The following is a 27,623-nucleotide window of genomic DNA, read 5'->3' as shown; positions in this document are numbered from 1 at the left end:
TGGTCTCAGGATGATGTGGAACCCATGAGAAGAAAGTAGATTAGGAAGTTGAGGCTTTTAACTGTCAATAAATAACTACAGGGCACAAGGGTCATATGGATGTATATCCAGGGCATAAGAAGCAGTGGTAACTAGGGTGACTTTAGGCTGTAATTTAGGTAACTGGCAGCCATCACTCAGACTGGAGATCAATATTTAAGAGGAGATGAAGTGTCAAATGTCTAAGTCTGTTCAGTCCTGATTGTTGAGGTAATCAACTATGAGTTTGGTCACAGGCTTGGTGGATAGAGGCACATGTCTACTGGTAATCTTGATTTCAAGTCACTAGTGATTGTTCAAACCTGGGAGTGATTCATCAGGGGGAAATGTATTATATAAAGAGAGGGCAGCCTTTGGGGAAAGGAGCGGAGAGTGTCAGAAGCAGTGAAGAAGGGAGAGGAGCTGTTTAGGGATGTTAGCCTTAGGTGTCTCTAAACAAAGGGAGAGAGGTAGATAGTTACATATCGTAACAACAGTTAATGGAAAAAGGGCCATGGATTCGAAAGATTCCAAGGAAGGGTAGATGGGAGGGTTAGAAGGAGAAAAGATACAGTTTTATCATAATTTCGAAAAATAAAGGAAGTAATAGAAAGAGCACACAAGGTGGTTATCCAAATCCAAAAGGTCATCCTTGAAAATATATATATATATAAGTAACATTATAAGACTGAACAGGATGTCCTTTTGTATGTAGGAATATATGCATGTTCATATATACATATGTACATGTATGTATTTATGTATGTATGTGCCTTTATTCCTCATTGGAATTTGCCTGTGGTAGGTAGCTGCTGGAGTTGGTTCTTATGCCTGGCAGAAATTATTTTAAGAGGAATTTTGCTTTTATTTTTTGTTGTTCTGTTTTTGAGACAGGATCTCACTGTGTACTTTAGCAGAAGACTTTCAACCCCCTGTCTGTTAGTATGACAGGTGTGCAGTCCTATGCCAGGTTCCAATGTTTTCTCTTCCTTTCCTTTCCTTTCCTTTCCTTTCCTTTCCTTTCCTTTCCTTTCCTTTCCTTTCCTTTCCTTTCCTTTCCTTTCCTTTCCTTTCCTTTCCTTTCCTTCCCTTCCCTTCCCTTCCCTTCCCTTCCCTTCCCTTCCCTTCCCTTCCCTTCCCTTCCCTTCCCTTCCCTTCCCTTCCCTTCCCTTCCCTTTGTTCCATTCTGTTCCTTTCCTTTCCTATTTCTTTTCTTCGTATTTGTTTCTTTTACAGTGTGTGTATGTGTGTGTCCATTCATGGGTGAGGGTACACATGCCATGGTGCCCATGTGGAACTCAACCTCTGGTGTCCGTCCTGTGATCCTTGAGTTGAGCCAGACAGGTGCCTGAGGAGGCCAGAAGGCACTGGGTGCACTGGGATAGGAGTTACAAGCAGTTGTGAGCATCTTCATGCTGAGAACTGAACTTGAATCTTCTGGAAGAACAGTTGATGCTCTTAGGCTCTTAGCTTTTTCTCCAGCTTCCATTCCCTTTTAATGGTAGTTTCTGGAAGGAGGGCTGGATGGACTGAATGACTGGCAAAATGAAGTCTTGGATGGCAAAGGGTGCTCTTCTGCATCCAAAAGGGGGGTTGTAGATACGTAGGTAAATGCACCATAGCGGTCTTCTTGCCTTAAATTCCTGGATTCCTGGTGTTGTGATTACAGCGTAAGGGGCCCTGGTCAAGTTTCTGTGACTTTCATGCCTCACCTCCTCTGGTTCATGCTTGATGTTGCTTATTAATTCTTTTCTTGCTGTTTTATGGAGACTTGTGTTGAGCTGGGATAGGTGGTGGTGCCCACTGGTAAGAAGGTTTCTGAAATCCAGACACAAGAGATTTGAAAGTTTTGAGTTTTCTAAATGTTATGACAGAAACAAAGGTGAGAAAACCATGATTGATTTAGGATTTCAGGAGGCTGGTGAGCCCTTGATGGAACCATGATAGGAAGGTCAGGAGACCCTTGAGCACCTGATAGGGCCATGATGAAACACAGAGCACAGTGGACTGGTCCAGCCGTTCACAGAGTGGGGAAGGAACCTTTCTCATGTTGATTGTGTTCCTGAACGAGTATTTCATAATCACTGGAGCAGATTGTGCATAGAAGACTATTGGTGTGGTAAATAGGAGCAGTGGGCCGCATTCCCTCCGCCTGGCTCCCGGCTAGTTTACACCCGAAATAATTACACGGAAACTGTATTCTTCTAAACACTGCCCGGTCCATTATCTGTAGCATCTTATTGGCTAACTCTCTCATATTGATTCAACTCATTTCTAATAATCTGTATCTCACCATGAGGTGGTGGCTTACAGGGAAATATTCAGCATGTCTGACCTGGTGGCTAGCTGCATGGCGTCTGTCTTGGAGAGGAGAGTTATGGAAACTGCCTCACTGCCTTCTTCCTCCCAGCATTCTGTTCTGTCTACTCCACCCACCTATGTTCTGACCTATTAGGCCAAGCAGTTTCTTTATTAATTAGCCAATGAAAGCAACACATAGAAACAAGGCCCACCTACATCATGTTGGGAACTAAGTGTGGTCGTTGTATAACTCATTTGCTGATCCTTTCTTGGTTGCTGAAAACCCAGTGCAAGATCTCTAACCAATGGTCCTTAAAGTGAAGGCGGAAAAAGACTGTGTGTTTAATCACATTAGCTAGAAACCCAGCCGACTGAACACTTGGAGTGTCTTTGTGGAGAGAAAGAGGGAGAAACCAGACAAAAGCACAGTTGTTTTTTTCTTAATGCAATGGTGTTTGTTTTTCCCTTCTCTCTCTCCACATAATCAGTGAATTCTCAGGACAGTGGCGTCTATTTTTCTGCACCCATCTTGAGAGTAACTGCCTTGACAGGCATGCGTCACTCCAGGCAGACAAATAGTTTTTGAGAAGGTCCTGGAAGGTCTTGCTGTGTCTCCTCAAAGCAGCCCACCAGTATCTGTTCTTGTTGCTGTGTTACAGGATGTTGATGTTCCTGATGAGGGTTTTGCCTTCGTACCTCGATGAGGTGATTTTTTTTTTTCTCACATCCTTCTGGTGATTCTATTCTACTGTCCCATTATCCCAACCCAGTTCAAAGGCATGTTTTTTGTTTCACAAGAAAAAGAAGCTTTGTTTGTCTCATCTCATCTCATCTCATCTCCTCCCCTCCACCCCCCCATGCCTTTGTAACTTACCACCCTTACGTGAGTGAGTCCAAATGACTGTTGTTCTCTTCATAGACGTCTGGGAAAGCTGCCATGCTCCACACTGTCACAGCCTGCCATCTTTTGCTCTGGTGGTAAACATTCCAGATTTCTTGGAGGTGAAGAGAATAGAGGTGGGTTCTGAGAGGAGGGTAAACAAAAAGCATGATGAAGCTGGAGGTAAATCCACCTCTTAATTTTGTCTAGAATAAGTCAAAGTCATTTAATGTAACGCACCATAGAATAGGGCAAAATCTAGGGTTTTCTTGCTAGCCCAAGATTCTTCCAAACTGTTATTTTCTTCAGAGAAAGATAATGTGCAAAATAGTTTATTTGATCTTACAAAATTTTCTGAGGCATTCTGTCCTACAGAGAGAAGGGAGTGTGTGTGAGTGTGTGTGTGTGTGTGTGTGTGTGTGTGTGTGTGTGTGTGTGTGTGTATTTCTGGTCAGCAAACCCCAGTCTTTTTCATGCTAGCCAAGAACGTCTCTTTTGAGTAACTTCATCAGCACTTACTAAGAATTCATTTTCACTAGTTTTCCTATACTGCCTCAGACTTGCTTCCTTCTTGCCTTGAGCCTCCCGAGTGGCTGGGATGACAGGCGTGGGCACCACCGGTGGGCTAATAGTCTTTGACAGAAGCAGGTCCCGAAAAGTACTGCTCTGCTCTCCGAAGACAGAGGCTCCTGACATTTCTTTTTTTTGCTGTTGCTCCAAGTCCATTGATATTCCTGATCAGAGTGGCCTTCTGTGGCAGGGCCCATTATGTCCAAAGCAAGGACTTTGTTTCTTTTTTCCCTCCTTTAGTTTTTCAAGACAGGTTTCTCTCTGTGTAACAATACTAGCTGTCCTGAAACTCATTCTGTAGACCAGGCTGGTCTTGAACTCACAAAGATCTGCCTGCCTCTGCCTCCCAAGTACCGGGATTAAAGGTGTGCACCACCACTACCCTTTGTTTCTTAAGAAAATATGGTGTTATCATCATGGGGTGTTTCGGGAGACACCTAAAATGGAGATTTTATTAGTAAATGTTGACGGTAACATGGGCGCCTGAGACTGTCAGTTGAAGTTTCTATTGGTAGCATGTTCACGATAGCATGGGAGCCTGAGATTGAGGTCAGCCTCTTTTGCATTTAGATGTGTATTGCTTTTGTGATTAATTTATCTGACTGAGAGAATGGCACAGGTGGTTTCCTTGAGAATGTCCTCCCGGAATCCCACTGTGCCGTATTCTTCGCTGATGAGCAGAATGCTCTTTGTGATTGTCCATCAGTGGTTGCTTTGATTCCTCCATTATAATTCTCCGTAAGCCCAGAGACATCTCTAGTGCTGTATGAAATATAAATGATTCCTGGTGAGTGGAAAGGAATTTTGACTGTCATTTTAATTGAATAACATATTTGCCCACATTTAAAGTATAAATGCAGATATGGCTACATTAAGGCCTTATTAATATGAAATTTATTTATGTATTCACTTGAGACATGTCTCTAGAACTTGAGGCAGTGTGTGGATTGTAAAAATGTGTCATTCAAACTAGCTAGGCAGAATTTCATGGCTTCAGGTTGCCTAGTAGTCTGGCTGTCAAAAAGTGTCTTTCACTTTAAGTTGTCTAGGAATTAGAGAGGTGAAAATACACTTGCAGTCTCTTGAGTATATGTATTTTCTTTTCCAAAAATGTTTAATTGCATTGATTTATTTTTATGTGTGTATGCATGTAATTTATTTTTTATGTGTGTCTGTGTGGTCATACCTGCATGTGTGCGTGTGCAGGCACATCCTTGTGTGTGTGGGGTAGGTCAGAGGACAGCCTGCAGAAGTAGCTGTCCTCCTTACACCCTCTGGGTCTCAAGGATTAAACTCGGGTAGCCATGCTTGGAAGCAAGCCCCTTATCAACTACAGCCATCTTCCCAGCCCCCTTAAGCAGGTATTTCTTTGGTAAACAGAATGTGAGCATCTGTCTTCAGGGAGTGTTCAGAGAGCAATTAATTAATTAGGGCACCTTCTCTGAATTGCCTTATTAATTAAAGTAAGGTCATGAACCTCTATGGAAAATTATATTATACAAAGTACTAACTGGGCCAGAGATGCTATTAAGGATTGATGGATATGGGACTTGAATATGGCCAGGTAATCAAGCACTGGCTGGCTTTCACGGGACATGAGTTTGATCCCCAGATATGGGTATGTGTTTCTGTGAACCTGAAACCGCCCCAGGGTTTATGACTTTGGGTCTCTTACATGGATGCCTCACTAAATCAAAGGGCAATCTCCATATACATACCAGCTTCCAGTTCTTCCTTTCGGATCTGTTAGCTAATCCGGTCCACAGATTGCCCCCACTTGTCTTTGAAAAGCACTGTAGATGCTTTGCAAAGCAGCCTTTGGGGAAGGTGCTTCATGGAGAACAGTCTGCTTTCCTTTCTTTGGTTGGTTCTGAAGAGCTTGCTGCATTGCCAGAGTGGTCTCAAGAACCCCTGCCTCACCCACTGCCTCACCCACTGCCTCATCCACTCTCTCAAGAGTTCTGTTTGGTTGTGCATCCTTTGAATGGCTCTTGAGGACTCTAACCATCTGTTTGGCGATTTGGTTCCCATGATGCTAGTCTAGCAATCCAAGGGTTCCTCCCATAGATGTCCAGTTGTTTCCCTCTCTGTCTTCTATGGGGCATGGGTGTGATTACAACTAAACCAGCATTCATTCTTTCACTCAGTAAATGCCGATGGTAGGCACTATTGAGTCATCGGGGTACTGGGGTCAATAATGCGCTTTCTGTTTTTGAAGGTTGAGTCTCTTCATGTTTTTCAAGGTAAAATCTCAGGTACCCAGAGCTGGCCTTGAATTCAGTACTTAGCAGAGCTTGACCTTGAAGTGTTGCCCCTCCTGTTTCTGCCTCCCAAATTCTGGGATTATAGGTCTGTACTACAATACTTGGTTAAGGCACTTTAAAAATGATATATTTATTTTGTGTGGTTATGTATTCATGCCCCAGAGTAGTGCTCAGAGGACAACTTGTGGGTATTAGTTCTCTCCTTCGTGGGTTTCCTCTCATGTGGCCAGACTTGGCACTGAGCCATCTCTCTGGCCTCAAGGTGCTTTTGTTTCCTACTGGTGTATTCAAAAGTACTTGGAACGTCTGTTACAATCCGATTTCTTGGGAGCCTTCCATTCTCTTTAAGTTGCCTTAAATCCCACCTCGCACCCTTTATTTATTTACTTTTTTATTGTTACCCCTGTCTGAAGCTAACAACCTTGACAGAGACTCCCTTGCTGTTTCTCAGATAACAGAGCGCGCTGTGCACCCCTGCGGTCCTCGCCCTCTGGAGTTAGAGGCTGGAAGACTGGGAGTTGAAGGACAGCCTCAGCTAAGTCTCAGGTTTGAGGCTACAGAGGCTGCTTAAGATCCTGTCTCAAAAAAACAAAACCACACAAAATCCTTTGCAGGTAGCTTTATTGGTAGGTAATCTGGATGTGTTAGTGTTGCTGGATGTGTTACTTCGATTAGTCCTAAGATGCATGCACACTTATTTTGTACACTCCGCACTGAGGGAAAGACTGCTGCCAGAAAGCAGAACACTGGAAAGTGATCACACAGTTCTCTATCACTCAGCGGAGATCCAGGGGTGTTTCTGGCATATAGCACAGGGTTTTAGGACTGAGTATAGCGTAGACTAAAAACAAAGGTAAAAGACCCCGAAAGCTGACAGGTGTTTTGCCGTGTGACTTAGCGTGTTGGAAAGCTCCACTTAGTTACAGAGAACACGGGCGCCCTTGTGTTCTCACGTCGTCCTTAACACACATCCATTCAGCCTTGTTCACTGATATAAGCATCCTACAAATAACGGTTATCAGAAGACAGATCCAGGACCTTGTGAACCATGTCTCCTTGCAATGCCTTTCCCCATTTGACGTGTTTCTAAGATCCTCCCTCGTGTACATTCATGTCTTGTATTTGGGTGTCTAGTTGGGTGAAGCTTTGAACCATCAGAGGGCCCTTGATCTCGACTCAGTGCTTCCTTTGAGCACTATGACATTCATTCATTCATTCATTCACTCATTTTTCCATCCTGGCCGCAGTTTCCCTCCTTCCCCTCCTCCTCCCAGTCTCTCCGCCCCTCACACCCCTGTACCCACCCCTCAGTCCTTGAACATTGTAACTATAAACCAGAACAGTCACGAGGTGGGATGGCCAGCTGGCTGTCAGCCCCCCCATCATAAACACCGCCGATTACCTGGTGTTAATGGTTTACAATAATTGCTGAAGACTGTAACTGGTGCACTCGATGATAGGTGTGTCTATTTAAAGATAATTTATACCGCCTGCCTGGTGGTTGTCCTGCAGGAAACTTACCATTTATAGAAGTGTGGTAAAGTGTCAGTTTGTGCTAGATGACTAATAATCGTTTTATCATTGCAAACCTATTATTTTATTACATTCAAAAAGATGATCGTTTTTAAATAAATTAAGCATCTGTTGTCACTGCCCCCATGAGGTTATGGGTTTTTCTCCAATGGATTGTATGTCATTTATGTTTCTTATTGTAGGTTTTCAGCTTTTTTATTTTATTTTTTTATTTTTGGCACTCCTGCCTCATCTTGTCATGTGCTGAGATAATAATTATAACTATATACCATTGTACATATTTTGATTAATTTCTTCTGTGGATTTTGTATTTCCTCTAGATCAGGAGTATCAGTAAATTACTGTAACACAGCAAACATCATTTATTCTTGATTTGCTGTCTACATTTATTTTGTGGTACCCTTCTTAGGAAATGACTTTTTGATTCAGTCTTTAAAAAACCACTTTTAGATCTTTTTATTCTAAGACTTCACTAATGTCTATAAATATGTATGTATATGTACACATACACATTTTTAAAATTTATATTCATGTGTCGGGGTGTCTGTGCGAATCTGTGTGTTCTCCTGGCATGGAACATGTGTGGAGTTTGTAGGACAGTTGTCGGAGCTGGTCCTCTCATTCTGCCGTGAGGGCCCTGAGGACAAATGTAGGTGTGTCCTCAGTGTCGGTCCAGGCACCTGCACCAGGAGTCACTTTTCTGGCTCACGTTTGGTTTTCTGCAATGTTCTCACTCTGTAGCCAGGCCAACCCCATTCTCACCATGCAGCCCAGATGGTCAGGTACTCATGGTTAACCTCCTGTCTCTGATTCCTGGGTGCGAGGATTATATGCAGATCTGCCTGCTATATTTTTTCCTTTGTATTACAATTTTTCTTCCTAAGCAAGTGTGTGATTCAGTGTGTCACAGTTCTGCCTTACCCATGGGAGATGTGTTCCCAGAACCTCACTGGACACCCGACTCTATTTATTGCACTGTATTTTGGCTTTACACGTACACCTAAGGTAATTTAACTCAGAAGTTATGTACGGTTAAGTGGTAAAAATAACCAATGATAAAATAATTATAGCACTATAACAGAACTTACGTGACTGGTGTCTCAAAATATCTTGCACTGTATTCTTCTTGGGATGCTGTGGGATGGTATAAGTGTTTGCCTGAGCTGCAGAGAGGGGGATGAAGCAGCATCGTGCTGAAGCATGAGGTTGCTAAGAGTGTACAGTCCACCTGATCATCAGTATGGCTGATAAGTGGCCCACAGGTAGGTAGCATATCCAGCCTGGATACGCCACTCAAAAGAACGTTTCAGGTCTGGGTAGGGCAGGATGGAACGCAACCGGAGAGCAGAAGATATCATCATCCTATTTACAAAGCCATACAATTTAAAAACTTAAGGCTGGTTTATTTATAGAACTTTCTATTTATTGTCTGGCTGTGTGTAGCTGAAAGTGTGGAGGATGAGATGGGGTAGAATGGAGGCTACAGTTGAAAACGATGTTCTGACAGTACCTAGGAAATTGTATGACTTACTGTAAAGAAAGTCACCTCTTTTCCCTCCCTTTCTCCGTCCTTCCCTCCCTCTCCTCCTTCCTTCCTTTCCGCCCCTTCCTCCCTCCCTCCCTCCTTCCTTCCTTCCCGTTTGATTTCCTGAGACAGAATTTCCTGTAGTAACACAGGCTGGCCTTGAATTTACTATGTAGCTAAGGATGAACTCGAGTTTTGATTCTGCTGCCAATACCTACTGACTAGTAAGACGATAGGCATGTGCCCTGGAAAGAACTCTTAAAATGGTAATTATGTGCATATGTAAGTTTCTTTATGTGAGAATATGCATATGTGAATGAGGACTCCACCATCAGAGGCCAGAAGGGAGGTCAGGTTCTCTGGAAACTGGAGTCTCTAGTGGTTGTGAACCGCCTGCTATGACTTCTGGGAACTGGAGTCTCTAGTGCCTGTGAACTGCCCGCGGTGGCCTCTGGGAACTGAAGTCAAGCCATCCACAAGAGCAGCAAGCACTCTTAGGCACTGAGCCATAATTCAATAGTCTTTTGTTGTTGTTTTAAATATTTCATTTGTTTTTGAGATGAGGTTGATGTCCTTGAACTTGTCCAAGTGCTAGGGTGGCAGATATGATCCAGTATACCCGTCAAGAAGTCTTTATTACATACTGCATTTTGGGAAATATATATTGATTTCTCAACTTTTTTCTTGTTTAGTTAAAACTATTTTATTTGTTTTTTTGGCTAGCAGTAGATAACTGAAATTGTAATTTTGTCATGAATTTTAATAAAAATTAAGCTGAATTTATTATAATTCATCTTCAAAGTTTTCCTTAATATTTTAATTTATATTTCAACTTAACTCTTTTTTTTTTCCTTTTGAGATAGGGTGTTATGTGGCCCAGACTGGCCTTGAACTCATAGTTAGCTAAGCCTGGTCTTGAATTCCCCCTGGTTATCCGGTTATCCTTTCTCTACGCTAACTCTAGTGCTGGGATTCCATGTGTGTGCCACTCTGCCCAACTCAAATTAACTTTTAAAACATCTGCAACTTCCAGACCAAAGTTTCGATTGCTATTTTGTTGGGAAATGTGTTAATTATGAATATTATAGTGTGTGCAGCCTAGGGTTAGAAGGTTAACAGGAGAGTGTTACTTATTTAATTTGAGATGATTTAATGTAAGAAACTATCTTCAGGATGACCATTACGTTTAGGTGCTGGGGTTTCAACAGCAGAATCGGGAGCCCCTCAGGAGCCCCTGGAAACCTGGTTAATTGTACAAGGATTAAAAGTTTAGTTGTACAAGGATTAAAAGTTTAGTTGTACAAGGATTAAAAGAAGTTGATTTTTGTCACAGTCACACTTTGGAACTCTTCTTGTTCCAGATGTGAAGAAGGATTTGGGCAGAGATGAATGAAGGTGGGCAAACAACACAGTGCCTAAAAGGATTTTAAAGGCCAAATCTGTATGGACCGTGGAAGGGTTATTATGGTAGCAGAAGTGGAATTGATGGGATATTGTGAGGCATTGGACTGAGGAGGATAATAGAGTCAAGAAGGCATTGGATGACTGTGGCCTGAAGCTTAGTCGGCTGGATGGGAAATGGTACAAAACCCATAAATGAGGCAGCAGATTCCCAATGGAGAAGTGGGCTTTGGGTCTAAATTAGCCGGTCAGTGGCTATCCAGATAGATGTGTTAAAGCGAACAATGAGATTACTGGGTCCAGCCCTTAGGAGAGTTCATCCCAGGCAAAACTTATTGTAGGAGGTGTGACCACCCATGTCAGGGGAAAAGTCAGTGGAGAAGGCAAAAAGAGGCAGATCCCAGTTCACTGAACTCCCGCTGGATGAGCAGGATGAAAGTGGGCAACAGATCAAAGGAAGCCAGGACATTAAGATAAACACTGAAGACAACTGCTGAGTTAACAATTCAATGATGTAAATATTATTTCACGGACAGCAGCACTAATCTATAGGATAAACATAAATATGTAGATGACGGTGTAACAACGTGACCATTTAACAAGACATCGTGAGCCCCATTGAGGCCTTTGGCCAGGTTAGCAGCACCAGGATTTCATTCTTTGGCCAGGTTAGCAGCACCAGGATTTCATTCTTTGGCCAGGTTAGCAGCACCAGGATTTCATTCTTTCTCACTGAGTAAGGCTCAGATCCAATAAACATAAGCAGTTGGTTCCCTTTCCTGACATTCTTGTCAATGTTTTACCAGTGGTGCATGTGGTTGGCAGGCTGATGGCATGGCCGGTGGGGTGTACTGCTGGGTAAGGCCATCCTGTCTCTCCTCTCCCAGCAGCCCTCGGGGCGCCTTCCTGCTCTGTGAAAGCACCCAGCAGGGAAGCGTGCTGGTTAGTTTGAGATTCTTGTCTCTGTCCTCCACCGCCATGTGCGTTGTCTTCAGGAGTTAGGGTCATCCCATGGAGTTAATGGGGGGCAGCCAGAAGTGGCAATCGATTGGCAATCGGCCAAAGCTAAGAAGGAAAACATTGGTGGTCACTGGTGTCAAAGATCAAGTGGACCTAACAGACATCTACAGAACAGTCCACCTGAACAACAAAGAGTACATATTCTTCTCAACAGCCTATGGGACTTCCTCTACAGCTGGTGACTTGTTAGGTTAGGACGCAAATGAAGTCTCAACAGATAAAGGAAAATTGAAAACAAACACATCCACTATACTCTGATTAGAGTGGAATAAAGCTGTAAAGCGAGGGATATAGCTGTGATAAAAAGTATATAAATACATGGGACTAGACAGTATACCAGGAGTGATCAGGAGTCACTGCAGAAATCAAGAAGGAGGGCTGGAGAGATGACTCAGCAGTTAAGAGCACTGCCTGCTCTTCCAAACGTCCTGAGTTCAATTCCCAGCAACCACATGGTGGCTCACAACCATCTGTAATGAGGTCTGGTGCCCTCTTCTGGCCTTCAGGCATACACACAGACAGAATATTGTATACATAATAAATAAATATAAAAAAAAGAAATCAAGAAGAAAATAAAAATCCTACAATTAAAACAAAAACACAGCTTACCAAATTCTCTACGGATTTTTTTTTTTTTTTTTTGTGGTTGGTTTTCTCTGGTGCTGAGTGTAATGGAAAAATAAAAATTGCTGAGGAATCAGCGAGTAGCTTGTTGCAGGATCCCTGGCCGTGGCAGGCAAGGGGCAAGGGGTCCTGAGAGCAGCCAGTCCTAGGCAGGGACTGTGCATGAGACTATGCTGCAGGTCTCCAAAGGTGGCGGCAAGCCAGCGCATAGGGTGAAAGACAGACAGAGGTGTGCCATGCAGAGTAAGGTTGGAAATTTATTTAGTGGTTATGGAAGCGAAGGGAGAAGGGGAGAAGAACAGGGAGGGGAGAGAGAGAGAGAGAGAGAGAGGACACAGAAGCTGCCTCTCTGAGAGGGAGACAGGAGGAGAGGAAAGAGAGACTAAGGCTGCAAGCAGGAAGGCAGTGGGTGTGGCTTGTCTCTTAAAGGGGCAGAATAGATAATTACTCTGGGGACGCATGTCAGCATGTGTTCCGCCACTGAAGCTATGCTAAGCTCTTAATATTTTGAGATCGGGTCTCTCTCCCTACGTAATTCGGGCTGATCTTGAACTTGAGATGCTCAAACTTGTGCCTCCGTAATTCAGGAGGTACAAGTGTATCCCGTCAGGTTTAGCTCAATCTGTCATTTGATTGGGATGATCTGGGAGGAATGATATTGACTGAAACCAATGAACTAGAAGTAAAACAAATTAAAGAGGTTTTCAACAGCTGTTCTCTTGTTATTTTTCTTATTAAAGAAACTGAAAAGGAATAGCAAATTCCACTACTTTGGTCTCTGTTTGTGTTGGTATTGCTAGAGATTTATAGTTTACGTGGATATTGAGTTCCTGCATGTATGTTTGTGCCCCGCACGCAAGCTCCTTGGCCCCAGAGGACAGAAGATGGTGTCAGAATCACTCCCTCTGGAGTTACAGTATTTGAGAATTGCCTGATGTGAAGCCAAGAACTAACTCTGGGCTCTTTGAAAGAGCAGCAAGCGTTCTTAACCACTGAGCCATCTCTCCAGCCCCTAAATCTGGATTTTTAAATAGGAAAATCCTTGTTCATCTTTGGGATTGGATTGACGTGTGGTTCATAATATGATACGTGCCTTGACTTGCAGCAGCTTGCATTCCGAGGGGAGGCACTAGGAAAACAACTAATTCTATAGTTACTGCATAATTCTAATAAGCCCATGAAGACAATGGAGATGGTAAAAGAGCGTTTATAACAGAGGGATGGAGAAGCCATCAAGAACACCTTTGTGTGGTAGGTTTGAACTGAACTGTGTTCTTTCTCCCGGCAGAGAGAAAAGTCTAGAAGTCAGAGTAGCCTGCAAGTCATTAAATCACCCTTGAGGTGTGAGGTGAGATAAGGAGGAGAGAGCAGAGATAACATCTAGCTGCCCTGCGGGTCTTTTCGAGGCTTTGGGTTGAGGCCTCAGAGTGAAAGGAAACTACTGTAGACACTTAAGCAGAGAAGTAATCAGATCCCGTAGTTAGAATGTAAAGCGTGCATGTGTGTGTGTGTGTGTGTGTGCGTGCGTGCGTGTGCGTGTGTGTGTGTGTGTGTGTGTGTGTGCTCGCATGTGCGCACATGTCAGAAGATATTTGGTAGAGTTGGTTTTCTCTCCACCTTTGCATGAATTCTCGGATCAACCTCAGATAACCAGGCTCCTGCAAGCAAATGCCTTTACCTCCTAAGGTGTCTTGCCAGCCTTGGTTTGAATGTATCTATTTATTTCATTTTTAAATTATTCCCATACTGAGAATCAGACCTTGTTGAGATAAACACCAAGGCAAACGTTTTAGAACTGAGTGTCTCAGGTTGGCTTCGAGTTCCTTCCTAGGTCCCAGGGATCCTCCAGTTGGATTCTCATCATTAACAGGAACTTCAGCTGTGCACCTGTGCTTTGACCACACTATCTTTACGCGTCCCTAAAGAGCAACAACAATTAAAATGAGTGTGGGAGGAGCTGTGAGGCAGGTCTGTCATTCCAGCTACAAAAGGTGCCGAGGCAAGAGAGCATAAAAGGTTCCCCTTTCAAAGGGACAGCGTAGTTTATTCTGTTACCAAGTATGAGTTACCGTGGCCCGGGAACATGAGCCATTTTGTCCCAAACAGCATGCTCCAATGTGGTAAGAGTTCATGAAGATTTTATAGTTATGGAACAAAAGAAAGTCTTAAGTCGTGCTTCAGATATATTGGTGGAAATGGCAAGAAGTTGAGTTACAGCAAAGATGAAAACATCTTTCAGATGCCAGCTGATCACATGATTACCTTGGCTTGTGAGAAGCCAGTAGTCCATTACGTTCTTGCATTCAAGGTTTCAGGTGGCACGTCACAAGGCTATTAGGTCAGAAGTGGGTGGGAGCAGGGATAATTTGACTCCAAATTTGTGATAGGCCAACTCTCAGATGACTCAGCCTTGTGGAATCAATAACACAGGTAATCCTCTTTTCCTTGATGTCTTTGGTCCACACAAGGTCAAGGCTAGGCTTGTCACTGTGAAATACAGGCTATGCCCCAGCTGTCACCCCCCCCCCCCATCTCAGCCTCCTGAGTACTGGGATGATAGATTTGGAGAATGACACCACTCCTCCCTGCCATTTATTATTCTGTTCTCATCTCCTTGTCTACCCATGATACAGAGACTAGCTTGCTGTTTCGCAGCCAAAACAACTTGTGTTCCCATTGCCTGTAAGGTGTAAGGTGAAGTTTATTAATATTATTTCCCCCTGGAGTATATTCAATTAAATCCAAGATAAATGCAATTAAGATCCCACTCTGCCCCGATCTGTGGCTATGCCATAGGTATATACCTCGTCCACCTTTAAATTTCGGCTTTGATTTGCTCGCCACTTGATGTGGGAGGTGATGGATGCTGTGAACATGTTTTATTGCCATTGGTTAATAAAGAAGCTGCTTTTGGACAATGGCTGAACAGAGTAAAGCCAGGCTGAAAGATATCTATAGAGGGAGTAGGCAGAGAGAAACCATGTAGCCGCCATTGGGACAGACACCTCCACTGGCCAAAACTTTGTCGGTAGGCCACAACCTTGTGGTGATACACAGATTAATGGAGAGGGGTTAGTTTAGGATATAAGAGCAAGCTAGAAACATGCTTAAGCTATTGGACAAACAGTATTGCAAATAATATAGTTTCTGTGTGATTATTTTGGGGCTGAGCAGCCGGGAATGAACGAATCACGCCAACAATCACCCTCTGTGTAACTGGGACTGACTGGTGGGAGTCTGAGCTGCCATGTTTTGCAGAAGCTTTCAGCCTTTTGTTGTACATTTCCTTAACAAACTACTGGAGCAAAAACGATCTGTGCATAAAGACGATGAAGGTTGGATCCCTACGTAGGGATGTTTTCCACGTTCTGGAATGATCTAATAGCTCTTTGTCCAAGTAGCTACTTTCTGTTAACTGGAGGATTCGGGATTTTTCATTAAATCATTTTGGTTTAGTTTTGTTTTTTTTTTTTTTTTTTTTTTTTTTTTTTTTTTTTTTTTGTGCTCAAGACAGAATCTTTTTGTGGTCTGACTGGCCATGAATTCACAATGCATTAGCCTCTTCCTTTGTTTCCCACGTGCTGATATCACAGGCATGCGCTGTCCTGCCTAAGTATTTTATACAGCCATTCAGTCAACAGTTGCTAATGGCCTCGATGAGGAGCCTGGACTTCCCATTCTGAAAGAGGAGACCCCTGCTCTGATGTCCTAAACAGAATGGTGAAGTGTGAGGCAGAGGGAGATGAATCCAAATCAACAGAAGTGGGGTAGCCAGGCCTCCATCCTCGAGATACCCACTTTCATAGCTTCCAGGAACGATTTCCAGGAAAGGATTACAAGAAGATCCAAGAGTTGTTGGAATGAAGGGGGCAGTTGTAGGTGAAAGGTGGTGCTTCCCCAAGATGTGTACTGCCTGGACTTTACCAGAATTGCCAAGACCAGTGGCTTTTCTCTTCATGAAGTCACTGAGATAATATTCTAGCTAAAAGCACCATTGGGCTCTTACGGTTCCTCTTTTCTTGATCTGTAGACCATTTCTGTTTCAAAGTGGGTTATTGAGTCTCTAAGTCCTGGAAGATTAGGCCCAGGCTAAAGGCCCTCTTAATCCCTCTTCCCACATTGGCTGCTTTGTCACTTCTCGGGCCGTTTTCTTTGGGTGTCTTATCCTTTGGGAGGATGAACAAGCAAGCTTTGGAGAAAATCGTCATGCAGTCTGTACAGCCACATCTGTGAACATGGAACATGACTGGTGCAGTCAGGAAAAAAATTTTAAGTTTGATTTCATCTTAATTAAAACTTGAATTGTCACCAGAGCCATTGGCTCTGGCTACTGTACTGGAACATATAGTTCCATGTGTGCCAGCAGCTCTAGATGTAACATTAATGAATATGGTCTGCTCTCCTGTATTTTCAAGTCATCACTGAAGTAGCATTTGGCCTGAGACAGCATTAACTTTGGGGCCTGGAGTTAGCTCAGTTAAAACCTGTGTGAGCCTTCCAAATCTCCATGTCCAGTCTCCATCTCTCTTTCCTTCTTGGTTTCTTTCTGTCTTCAAACATTTTTTTTTTAAGATTTATGTTTATGAGTGCTCTTTCTGCATGCACACCTTTATCCCAGAAGAGGACGTCAGATCTCACTGTAGATGGTTGTGCACCCACCGTGTGGTTGCTGGGAATTGAACTTAAGTCCTCTGGAAGAGCAACCAGTGCTCTTAACCACTTCGCCATCTCTGCAGCCCCTCTTGGTTTCTTCCCAATGGGAAGGTCGGTAGTTCCCTTTCATTGTAAACTCGACGTGAGATAATGCCCGTCGTCACATTTGGACCTGCCTGGATAGTTTTGCTTGTGCATTATTGATCTTCTTGTCGCTGTGGAAAAATACATGACAAATTCCACTGAGAGAAGTATTTATATTGGTCCACATTTTGAGGGTACAGTCCATTTTAGCAGGGACTGTACAGTAGCAGGAGCTTGAGAGAGCTGGTGACATTGCCTTCACAGTCAGAAAGCCATGAGGTGACTGTGTGTGCTCGACTTACTTTCTCCTGTTTATTCAGCCCAGGACTCCAGTCCATAGAGGAGACTTACCCATAGTTAGGGTGTGTTTTCCCATGATAACCCACAGCCGTGCCCTGAGATTTGTCACCTATGTGACTCTAGATTCTAAATGGACAGTTTTAACCATCAGAGCTTGTTCTTAGTTGTAAGAATAAAGTATGTTCATTTGAAACAGAGAAATACTGTGTTTTGAGGCTCATGACTCCTCACCCGTAATGTTTAGCGTGTCCGTGTGTGACCATACTTGCACTACTAGTAAAACGGGAGCTTTGGAGCTTGTGCGGGTCATATGCGAACAGGCTGAATTACGAAAAAGATTTCTTGGTTGCAGCTCCCCTCTAGTGGCTAGAAGACACTGCCTGGCAGTGGGCATCCTAGTCCTCTGGTTCTTATCTTTGCAGCAACGTTCCCTGGTAATATGGATAAAAAGGGAGGAATTTGAAATATTACCTTATAAGATTATTTAAACACAAACACATGTATTTAAATACATAAACATACACATGTGTATTGTAAAAAAATATATATGTATATATATATATTTAAATGAGTTATGCCATATGGGGTGATAATGCACACTCTCCCCAGGAGCCAGAGACTACCTATAACTGCAGGGTCAGACATAGGAAACATCCCTACAGGCTACAGGTTGAAGGAGTCAGGAGATACCATAAACAATAATAGGTGCCTCCAATACTTGCTTATTAAGTGCACGACTAAGGGATAATTAAAAAGAGAAAGTTGTTCATGGCGTGCCTGCTGTTTCCATGAGTTGGTGTGTGTAGTACATACACATTTTCTTATGGAGACAGACCGATGAATCATGACAAGCAAAGCTGTGTGATGTGGTTGGTGCATGGACAGTTAAGGAAAAGTGTAACATGAGATCTCACAGGCAGATAAGGGCAAGGTGTTCTAAGTGAGGGAAGCAACAAAGAAAGACCCCGAGCAAACAAAAATCCTCCACAAAACCCAGGAGCAGCAGTAGCCATCTCCTGTATTGAGAGATCTCAGACTCAATGGATTTGCAAGAGACAGGTCTATGTAGAAAAGTGCAGGATGATATTGGTGTCCGACATGTGTAGGGACATGCTAGGGTTTTAGACACATAATCTCATTTAATTCCATGTCACGTTTCTAAGATCAACACAGAATAGCATTCCCATTTTTATTGTGCAGAATTAAGGCTCGGGATAATTAACTGGAGGGATGCTTACCATTAATGATCAGAAGAATCACCTTCACATGGATCCTCTCCAGCATGGCATATAACCAAGGCTTGTATAGAATTCCTGTCTTCCATACCTTTAAACCACACGTCAAACTGTAAATGAGACAAGCGGCAAGCCAGATTATGTTCTACCTTTACTATTTAGAAAAAAAGAAAGAAAGGAAAAAGGAAGGAAGGAAGGAAGGAAGGAAGGAAGGAAGAAAGAAAGAAAGAAGGGGAGGGGAGGGGAGGGGAGGGAAGGGAAGGGAAGGGAAAGGAGGAAAGGGAAGGGAAGGGAAGGGAAGGGAAGGGAAGGGAAGGAAAGGAAGAGGAAACAGAAAACTTTGTCTCTAGAGGGCTCTGGCAGTGGATGCAATATTGAAATGGTATCAGTAATGCATTCTTATATGCTGTAAGTTTTTTCCGTGCTCCACCATCTTTGGTACATATGTGCTGGGTGTTTGCCAAGTGAAGACTGTCTTGTCTAGAAGTTGTGGGAGTCCTTACCGGAGAGACCACATCAACTCTTACTTATTTTACCCACCTTCCTTCCAGACCCGAACAGTTTCCTTTTCAATCTTTTATTTCCCACTCCCCACCTCTCTCTTTCTTTCTTCCCCTCCTTGTATCACTTTGTGTCACTCAGTAAGTACCACAAATGTTCCTCCAGCAACTACAAACCAGGAAGGATATACCAAGAAAATATAATCCTCATTGGCTTAAAAAAAAATGACAGGCGATGTGGTGTCGCCTCGTGTTGGTTTAACTGTATCCTGTAATTTGAAGTGGGGTAAGATGCTTCTCTGGTTAAGTCACTGCTCTTGTGCTCTTTGCTATAAGGGTTTCAAGAATATAGATTTCAAAAACACTGAAAGACTAATCCCAAACAAATGCAGCTGCGCTCTGCATACTTGAAACATATTGTCTAAATTTATCTTAAATCTCTGTGTTCCAGAATGTTTCTGCGTGCATGGGCTCGGCCTGGCCAGTGGTTTCTTCTTCTCTCTCTACCCTGGGTGGATTGTGTGGAGCAGAACCGAATGGCTTACATATGGTCCCACTTTGTTGTAGTTTGTAGGGCCTCTGGGTTAGAACTATTTGATCAGAGAAGTCCACCGTCATAGAAATTTGGCTAATGTCAAAATCCGAAATGTATCCATGTGCACATATATCTGGTCGGAATGAATCTATAGTCCTGTTTGAACTAGGGGCATTCTTCCATGCATTAATTGGTAGTTCTTGTCCCTAAAATACTGATAAAATTACATGTGTAGTTCAAGGCTGATGTGGACAACCTTTCCCAGTAAAGCCATGCGTCGATCCGTCATCTTTCCAGAAATGGACAGAGATGGAGATACAAAGATTGCCTTGTGCGGAAATCTAAATCTTAGGTTTGAAGAGGAAGCTCGCTGTGTGCTTCATACTGCATCTCCTTTTTTCCTTGGTGGAAGTACTTAAAAGTACGGAGGAGGGGTGTGAGCCATCTCAGTTTAGGTATTGCTGTCTGAGGTGGGCCTGTGGCCTGGGCTGAGGAGCCATCAGTTACGGGTCAGCAAAGTTTCCCAGGGCATCTCTTCCTTTGGGACCTTTCTTCTTGTTTCTGTTCTTTCCCTGTCTCTTCCTTTTCTTTCTATTGCTTCACACACACCCCTCCCCCCCCCGCCCACCATGCCTCCCATTTCCCCTCCCCTCTCTGCTCTTCCTCTCTCTGTCTGTGAAACCACGTGCTCCAAGTCTGTGTATCTGGCCTGCCTTCCCTCTTGGTTCCCCGTGAGTGTTAGCCGAATGGAAGCCAGATGGACCAGCAGTTCCCACTGTTATCTCCCAGCAGACTCTGGCGAGCCTCCTTCGCTCCCTCCTTTCTTGGCATGACACGCATATTTGCCATTATTTAGGGAGACTGTGTTCGCTGCTGTACCTCTTCCCTCCGCTGCAGCACAAGGGGAGGGCTATTCATTCTGTTCTTGCCAAGGTTGGTCGAGGAGAGTAGAGTGTGCGGTGGGCTTATTGAAGGAGCAGTTTGAAGCCCGCCTAACTTGTTTATTTTTCTAAAATAAGTGCTGGCTCTTAGGGACTCTGGGGTAGCAGTATGAAGACATTTTTTTTTTTTCACAGTAAGGTAAAGTCAAGCAAGTTTTGCTTGCTTCACTGCCAATATTTCCCTGGGGACACGTCTCTTGCCCTAGAGTGACTCAGGGTGAAGCCAGTGGTAGAGAAGGAGGAATAGTGCCAGACACTGCTGACTTTGTCATGAGGCAGAATGCACTTATTACATCGATGCTGATTTTATTACATCATCTTTAGTATCATATCAATGTTAGTTCAACTTTTAATATGATCTATTATATTGCTTCCCTACAGCCTTTTTTTTTTTTTTGTGACAGGGTCTTCTAAGTAGTTCTCAGGAGTTTCGGCCTCTGTGTAGGACAGGAGGGCCTCTGATTTCAATCACTTCTCCTGCCTCTACCTCTCAAGTGCTGGGATTCCTGGCGTGTGCCACTAGACTTGGGTAGGAAATTGCTTTGGTTTGTTTGATATGTAATCCTACGTGTTTCAGGCTGCCCTTGAACTCCTGATCCTTTTGCCTTCACCTGCAGGGATTACAAACCTGTGCCGTGAAATCTGCCATAACAGGTTACTTTGAAGAAAGATGAACTAGGTTTGGGTTTTTTTGTTTGTCTATTGTTTTTTGATGGGGTTTCTCTGTACAATAGACCTAGCTGTCCGGGAACTGGCTCTGTAGACCAGGCTAGCTTCAAACTCAGAGATCTTCCTGCCTCTGCCTCCCAAGTGCTTAGGTTTGGGATTTTAAAAGTAGTGACTTGCAGGTTTATATTTTCATTTAATAACTGACTTTAAAATATTCGTTTATTCTAATTTTACATGTATGTGTGTTTGTGTGTGTGCCTGATGTATGTATATGTATCATGTGTGCACTAACCCTAGCTATACAGATAAGTTGGATCCTTTGGAACTGGAGTTACAGGTGATTGTGAGCCACCATGTAGGTGCTGGGAACTGGATCCAATAAGTCCCCTTAACCACTGAGCCATCTCACCAGCTCTCTTAACATTTGACTTTTAATTAAATTGAGAATTACTTGTTATAATTTTCATAATAGTTTAAAAACCCTGCTCCGAATAGTGTATAATTCTACATTTTTTTAAAAAAGTACAAGTGTAAAATTTTGTGTCTAAAGTTGTGGAAATTCCTCAGAAATGGTTTTTGAAGTATCTGTCATGTGTTTGTATAAAATTGGATCTAAAGAAGCAAACAAGAAACTATTTTATTTTGGGCGAGAACTCTATGGCCTTGAAAACTATATTAGAAATAGGTGGAAATGTGAAGGGACAGTACACGTAGAAGCCCCACGCCCACACTGCCATCCATCCCTAGGGGCCCGAGGAAGGAGGATGGTGCAGGTTTGAGGCCAGGCTAGCCTACATGAGGAGTTCCTAGGTCAGCCTAGACTGTAGAGTGAAACCCTGTCCCAAACAGTGAGTCCACGTGGGCAAGCGGGGCAGTGTACTTGCATGAGAATGGCCAGCAATGGGGATTCAGATTTGTCCAGGGCCCCTCTTTTGACTTTTATCAGCTTTACTTGGGGCTTCATATACTAACGTTATTAAGTGGAGCTCCGGTCTCATGCATGTAGCAGGACATAAATTCACACATTCTATATAAAGAACAGCTCAACTTCTTTGTGGACAGAGCATTCTTATGTTTTTAATGTAGGGCAGATAAAACTGAAGATCCGGGAAACATAGCTTGTTTCATTTAATCGACCAGAGGACTTAAGCAAGGCAAGGGTAGGAGGTGTTGCAGCAATGCACTGTGAAGCTCCTGCTCCTGCCAGGACCTGACTGCGTTGCTGACACTTGGTGTCTGCTGCTTCTGAGCTGTCAGGAGGGCTTCATTCCGTCCGTCCGTCTCCCTCATCTGTTTTCTGCTCCTCGCTAATGTTGGCTTCGGCTCTGAGTGAAGTTGTGCTGGTGCATATAACACCAGAAAGGTAGCATCTGTCGAGCCAGAAATAACAATAGGGTATTATATAGCCTGGTTACAAATGAGGTCCTGCCATCTGTGCTACACCTTCTCAAGTGGGACGTGGATGGAGGAAAATTCTGCCTTAAACTTCCATAGGAAAACATATTTTACTGGTAGAAGATGCTGAATTTCTTGTGATTGTGTGCCTTTGCAAAAGATAGACCCCGCTTGAGAGTGGGGTGTTTAAGGGGGTGAAATAACGTGTTCCTGGTGGCATTCCCAGATCGGACTGAGAAGCACTCCACAATGCCAGACTCACCTGTGGATGTGAAGACGCAATCTCGGCTGACCCCTCCAGCGATGCCGCCTCCCCCAACGACTCAAGGAGCACCAAGAACCAGCTCATTTACGCCAACGACGTGTAAGTACTCAGCTTATGAACTGAAGTTTTCAGCTTTGAAGGTTCAATTGAAATTTTTCTGCATGTAGAAAACAATCAAGGAAAAATAAAATCCCGTATCAATGCTTTATGCAGAATCGAGTGCAAAAACCTTGAAGTTTGCCAGTAGGTAATGGTTATTGAACCCAAACAAAAGTGTCATGTTTTAGGTGTAATTGCCACAACTGTGCATATTTGCCTGCCTTTATATTATTTCTTTAACATTATAATCTGCTGCGATTTGAGCAAATGAATAATATTACATTTGTTCTCTTGCTCTAGTTAGGCCTATGATTTTTAATTCATGTTAATGTAGAGCTAGCTCTTTATTTTGGTTGTTCAGTTTCACTTAGAACACAAAAAAATATGCTATAATTATTTCTAGTTATGTCTACCTTGCTTTCTTTTATGTCAAATAGCTAGAAATAATGTTAAAGTAAAAAGAGCTCACATTCTGAACCTTAAAAGGCCATTGCTTGGTGCAACAGTTACCTATAGAAACTTTCTGAATTCAACAGCATGATTTTTGTCATGAACCTGCCAGGCTTTTATCCAAACCTATTCCATTTGCATTCAGTTCAGGTTCTGTTCTCTGAGTCGAGTCATTGGGGTGTCCTTCCTCCTGCAGCATTCCAGATAGGGACAGTCAATTCTGACCACCAACTAACTTCCCCATTCTAGCGGAGGTACTTGGTAGGATGGCTTTAATCAGTCTCACGGTTCTGGTTAAAAGTGACATCAAAGCTTTGTGAAGCTAAGCAATGTTTATCTGTTCTCGATGATACTATTAATGGACCATGTGCCATGAAACCATACGCATGAAAACTATCTAATAGGCAAAGAATAGATCCATAAATCTCTAAAGATAGATGTCCTAAGGTTTCCTGCAGGACTCTGATGCCCTTCAAAAGACCCTTGCAAATGTGTATGGGGCAGAAGGTTGTGACATGCCAGGGTGTAACCTGTCGTCCAATGGTTTGTTATCCAAAGTCATGGTGACAGGCGTGTGTGTCCTCTGACAAGGCCCAATGAGCTAGCATTGATAGGTATCTTTGTTCCTCGTTGAGATTAAAGAACATTTAATTCTCTGTTCTGCTTTTGCTTTTGAGAAAGGGTCTCCTATGTAGCCCATGCTGCCCTCAGACTTGCTATATTATAGTCAAAGATGACCTTGAACTTTTTTTTCTCTTTCCGAATCTCCCAAGTGCTGGGATACCAGGAATGTGCCACAGCACACACACCTCCACCTCTATGCTCGTTCTTACAGATTATCATCTTGATGTTCAAATATGTTCAAGTAAGGCCATCATCTTGATATTCAAATAAGTTTTTCAGGAAGGAATTTAGTAAATTAACTACTAATCCATGCTTTGGGTTAGTTTAAGTTGTCCCCTTTCACATTCTTAAAATAGCTCCTTAGTAAATCCCAACCCATTCTGTCTTTCTATGTAAAACTTAACATTTCCCCTTAAATAAATGGTTAAGAAATAAGAGGGAAAGAAAATAGCCTTCTAATTGGGTGGTATAAGGTTAAAACTTGAAAGTCCTCTTGCTATAAACACAGCTGTCACTTGTGTGTACAAAACATGATTAAAAATGCTCAGTGATAAATTTAGTCCCCACCAAATGTACACTTTCTCTCGGGGACCTGTTTGGGGAGAAACCGTCCTGTTATATTGATGTAAGCCTGTGACAGAAGGCTGACATCCAAAGCTGTTTGTGCTATGTTTGAAGCATTTCAGGTGGTTGACATATGTGCACATGGGAGGCAGGGGTGGCTCCGTGGGGCAGCAGGCTCCGTTTATTATCAGCTTCTGTGCCGCAGGCTGCCCCTCAATGTGATCAGGAGACTCTGAGCTGACAGAGTTCCCCAGGACGGTGATGCTGTGATGTCCAAGCATTTTGCCAAATGTCCCAATATTTTTGAAAATACACAGCCACTAGATTTCGGGGCAAGGACCCTCAGGGACAGTCCTTCACTCTCATTCTCTCTGTACACTGATTTGCTTCTCTCCTTTTGGTTTTATGCCCTTGACAGTAACGAATGGCACGAGCCATTCACCTACGGCCTTGAATGGCGCCCCCTCGCCGCCCAATGGCTTTAGCAACGGGCCTTCCTCTTCCTCTTCCTCTTCTCTGGCTAATCAACAGCTGCCCCCAGCCTGTGGTGCTAGGCAACTCAGCAAGCTGAAACGATTTCTTACTACCCTGCAGCAGTTTGGCAATGACATTTCACCGGAGATTGGAGAAAGGGTTCGTACCCTCGTACTAGGACTGGTGGTAAGCACACAGAAATCTGTTTTTTGGGACAAGAGGCCGTGTGTGCCTTGGGAGTGGCAAGAAAAGTAGATGCCCCAACCCAACAGCATTCTCAACGGACTCTAATGTAGTTGATGTTACCATTCGATTGATAACAATATAGGGATACAAGTAGTTGTTGACTTGTTCATAAGTACATGTATGTATATGCATATATGTACATATATGTGTTTATATGCTATATATTACATGGATATGTATATATACATGTGTGTGTGTCTTTATATAACACACACACACATGTTTTCATAAGCATAGTCTGCTGGTATGGTTAAGGGCAATCTACAGTAATAGAGTGGTTTTGTTATGTTAATGAGTCACTTAATCCAATTGAATGCTTATTTGAATGTCCTTGCTCTACGAACTTTACTATTGGCTTAGATGAACAAGAATTTATGACAAGTAATATATTCTTTTTTTTATGTAGTTTCGTTCTTGAGGCTAAGTGCATTAAAGATTTTATTGTGAAATAGACATAAAATTTACCATTTTTAGCTGTACCATTCACTGGCATTACAAATACAGACACATTTTACAGTTGTTGCTCCTAAAGCATCTCTAGACCCAGAGCTGCTGTGTGTGCAGAGACAGAGAGAAGGGGGGGGCTAAGTGAGTGAGAGAGCACTCTGTGCATGTGTGTATGTGTATATATGTATGTATGTGTGTATGTGTGTGCATATGTATGTGTATATGTATGTATGTGTGTATATGTGTGTATATATGTATGTATGCGTATGTGTGTGTATATGTATGTATGTGTGTATGTGTATGTATGTATGTATATGTGTGTGTATATATGTATGTATGTGTATGTGTGTGTGGGCTCATTCATATACACATGTCTCTGTGTGTGTGTGTGTGTGTATGTGTGTGTGTGGGTTCATTCATACACACATGCCTCTGTGCATGTGTGTGTGTTGAGGGGGGCGCTGGGCATGGAAACAAGGGTCCCACACATGCTCAGCATGTGTTCTTTTCCTGACCTACACTCTCAGCCTTCTGGAGTAGTTCCATTTTCTCAGCTGAAACCTGTACTCATTAGAGAGTAGTTCATTTCTCTCCAACCTGTTACTGTCTGTAACAATTAATTGAATCTGTTCTATAGCATGTGAGGGCTGCAGAGTCTGTTCCTCCTTTCTCAACTTTCTGAGTTCTAGGATTACAGAACTTGTGAGCCCCTTTTAGTTTTATTTTTAAATAATATTAAACTAATTTTTTTATGTATGTATGTTTTTTGAGACAGGGTTTCTCTGTGCAACAGCCCTAGCTGTCTTGGAACTAGTTCTGTAGTCGAGGCTGACCTCGAACTCACAGAGGTCCGCCTGCCTCTGTCTTCTGAGTGCTGGGATTAAAGGCATGTGCCACCACCACCAGGCTTAAACTATCCTTTCCTTTCCTTCCCTTCCCTTCCCTTCCCTTCCCTTCCCTTCCCTTCCCTTCCCTTCCCTTTCCTCCTTCCTTTTTTTTTTTGGCACAGACTCTCACTGTATAATCTTGGCTATGTCCTATAGTTCGATAAGTAGGTCAGGCTGGACTTGACCTCACAGAATCTCCCGGTCTCTGCTTCTCAAGGGTGGGGATTAAGGACACATGACCCCACACTTGGCCTAGAAGTGACTATTTGTTCTGTGAGTAGAGAAGAGACTTCCGGATTTTGAGGAAAGGTTTCAGGATATAGTCCAGGTTGCCCAAGAATTTAAAATTAGCTGGGACTGAACTTGAACTCTTACTCCTTATGCTATGTGGGGGATTGTAGGAGCGCAGTGTGGGCCACATTGTCCTGCTCAGACCCTGAGACATTTGAGTGGCCACCTTGTCATAACTAGATGCGCTTCAGTAACTGCAGATTTTAGAGCTGGAAGCACAGTAAGCCATGGGGCATGATTTTCGCTTTATGAAGTTAGTAGATTGTACATTGGATACTCTGCATCTTTTGTCTGTTATTGTACTGCGTTGTTGCAATATCAGTAACTGAATGATTTCAGTGTTTTTTGGTATTTACTGAGGAAAGTGTGAGTATAATTCATATTTTCTCCCCAGAACTCTACGTTGACAATTGAAGAATTTCATTCCAAACTGCAAGAAGCCACTAACTTCCCACTGAGACCTTTTGTCATCCCGTTTTTGAAGGTACTGCACAGCTCATTGATCTGGAAAGCATCTCAGACCACATTGTTCTTAGGCCATAACTGTATTTCTATTTAGGAGGAGGTCAAAATATTTAAGGGGCTGTCTGACTTCATTGACTGGATAGAAACTAATGGACTAGGTATGTACTCTTGGTACTGTTTGAAGTCATTCTAAATGTATAAAGGAAGCCATCTAAATAAGATCAGATTGCAAAGCTCGGCAAAGAGTTTAGACATCTCGATGAATATATATATATATATATATGTATATGTATGTATGTATTTTTAAATCTTAGATGAGTTATATTTTTTGTTTTGCTTGTTCTTTTAAGAGATAGGTGAGCT

General features: G+C 42.9%; 1 protein-coding gene across 4 annotated transcripts in view; it reads left to right on the top strand.

Moving 5' to 3' along the window:
• The window catches only part of Runx1t1 (RUNX1 partner transcriptional co-repressor 1), a 148,226-nt gene that overhangs the window by 65,259 nt on the left and 55,344 nt on the right, over positions 1-27,623 (top strand). For all 4 annotated transcript variants that reach the window (XM_085676992.2, XM_085676993.2, XM_085676996.2 and 1 more), the window contains 3 exons: positions 22,675-22,812; positions 24,869-25,110; positions 27,190-27,279. In XM_085676992.2, the coding sequence (XP_085533118.1) occupies positions 22,675-22,812; positions 24,869-25,110; positions 27,190-27,279 (470 nt within the window). The remainder of the gene's footprint in view (positions 1-22,674; positions 22,813-24,868; positions 25,111-27,189; positions 27,280-27,623) is intronic.

The sequence above is a fragment of the Myodes glareolus genome, chromosome 16, assembly GCF_982192425.1.
Source record: "Myodes glareolus chromosome 16, mMyoGla1.1, whole genome shotgun sequence".
Taxonomy (NCBI): Eukaryota; Metazoa; Chordata; class Mammalia; order Rodentia; family Cricetidae; genus Myodes; species Myodes glareolus.
The sequence above is the reverse complement of the archived record's forward strand: the minus strand, read 5'-3'. Positions and strand labels throughout refer to the sequence as shown.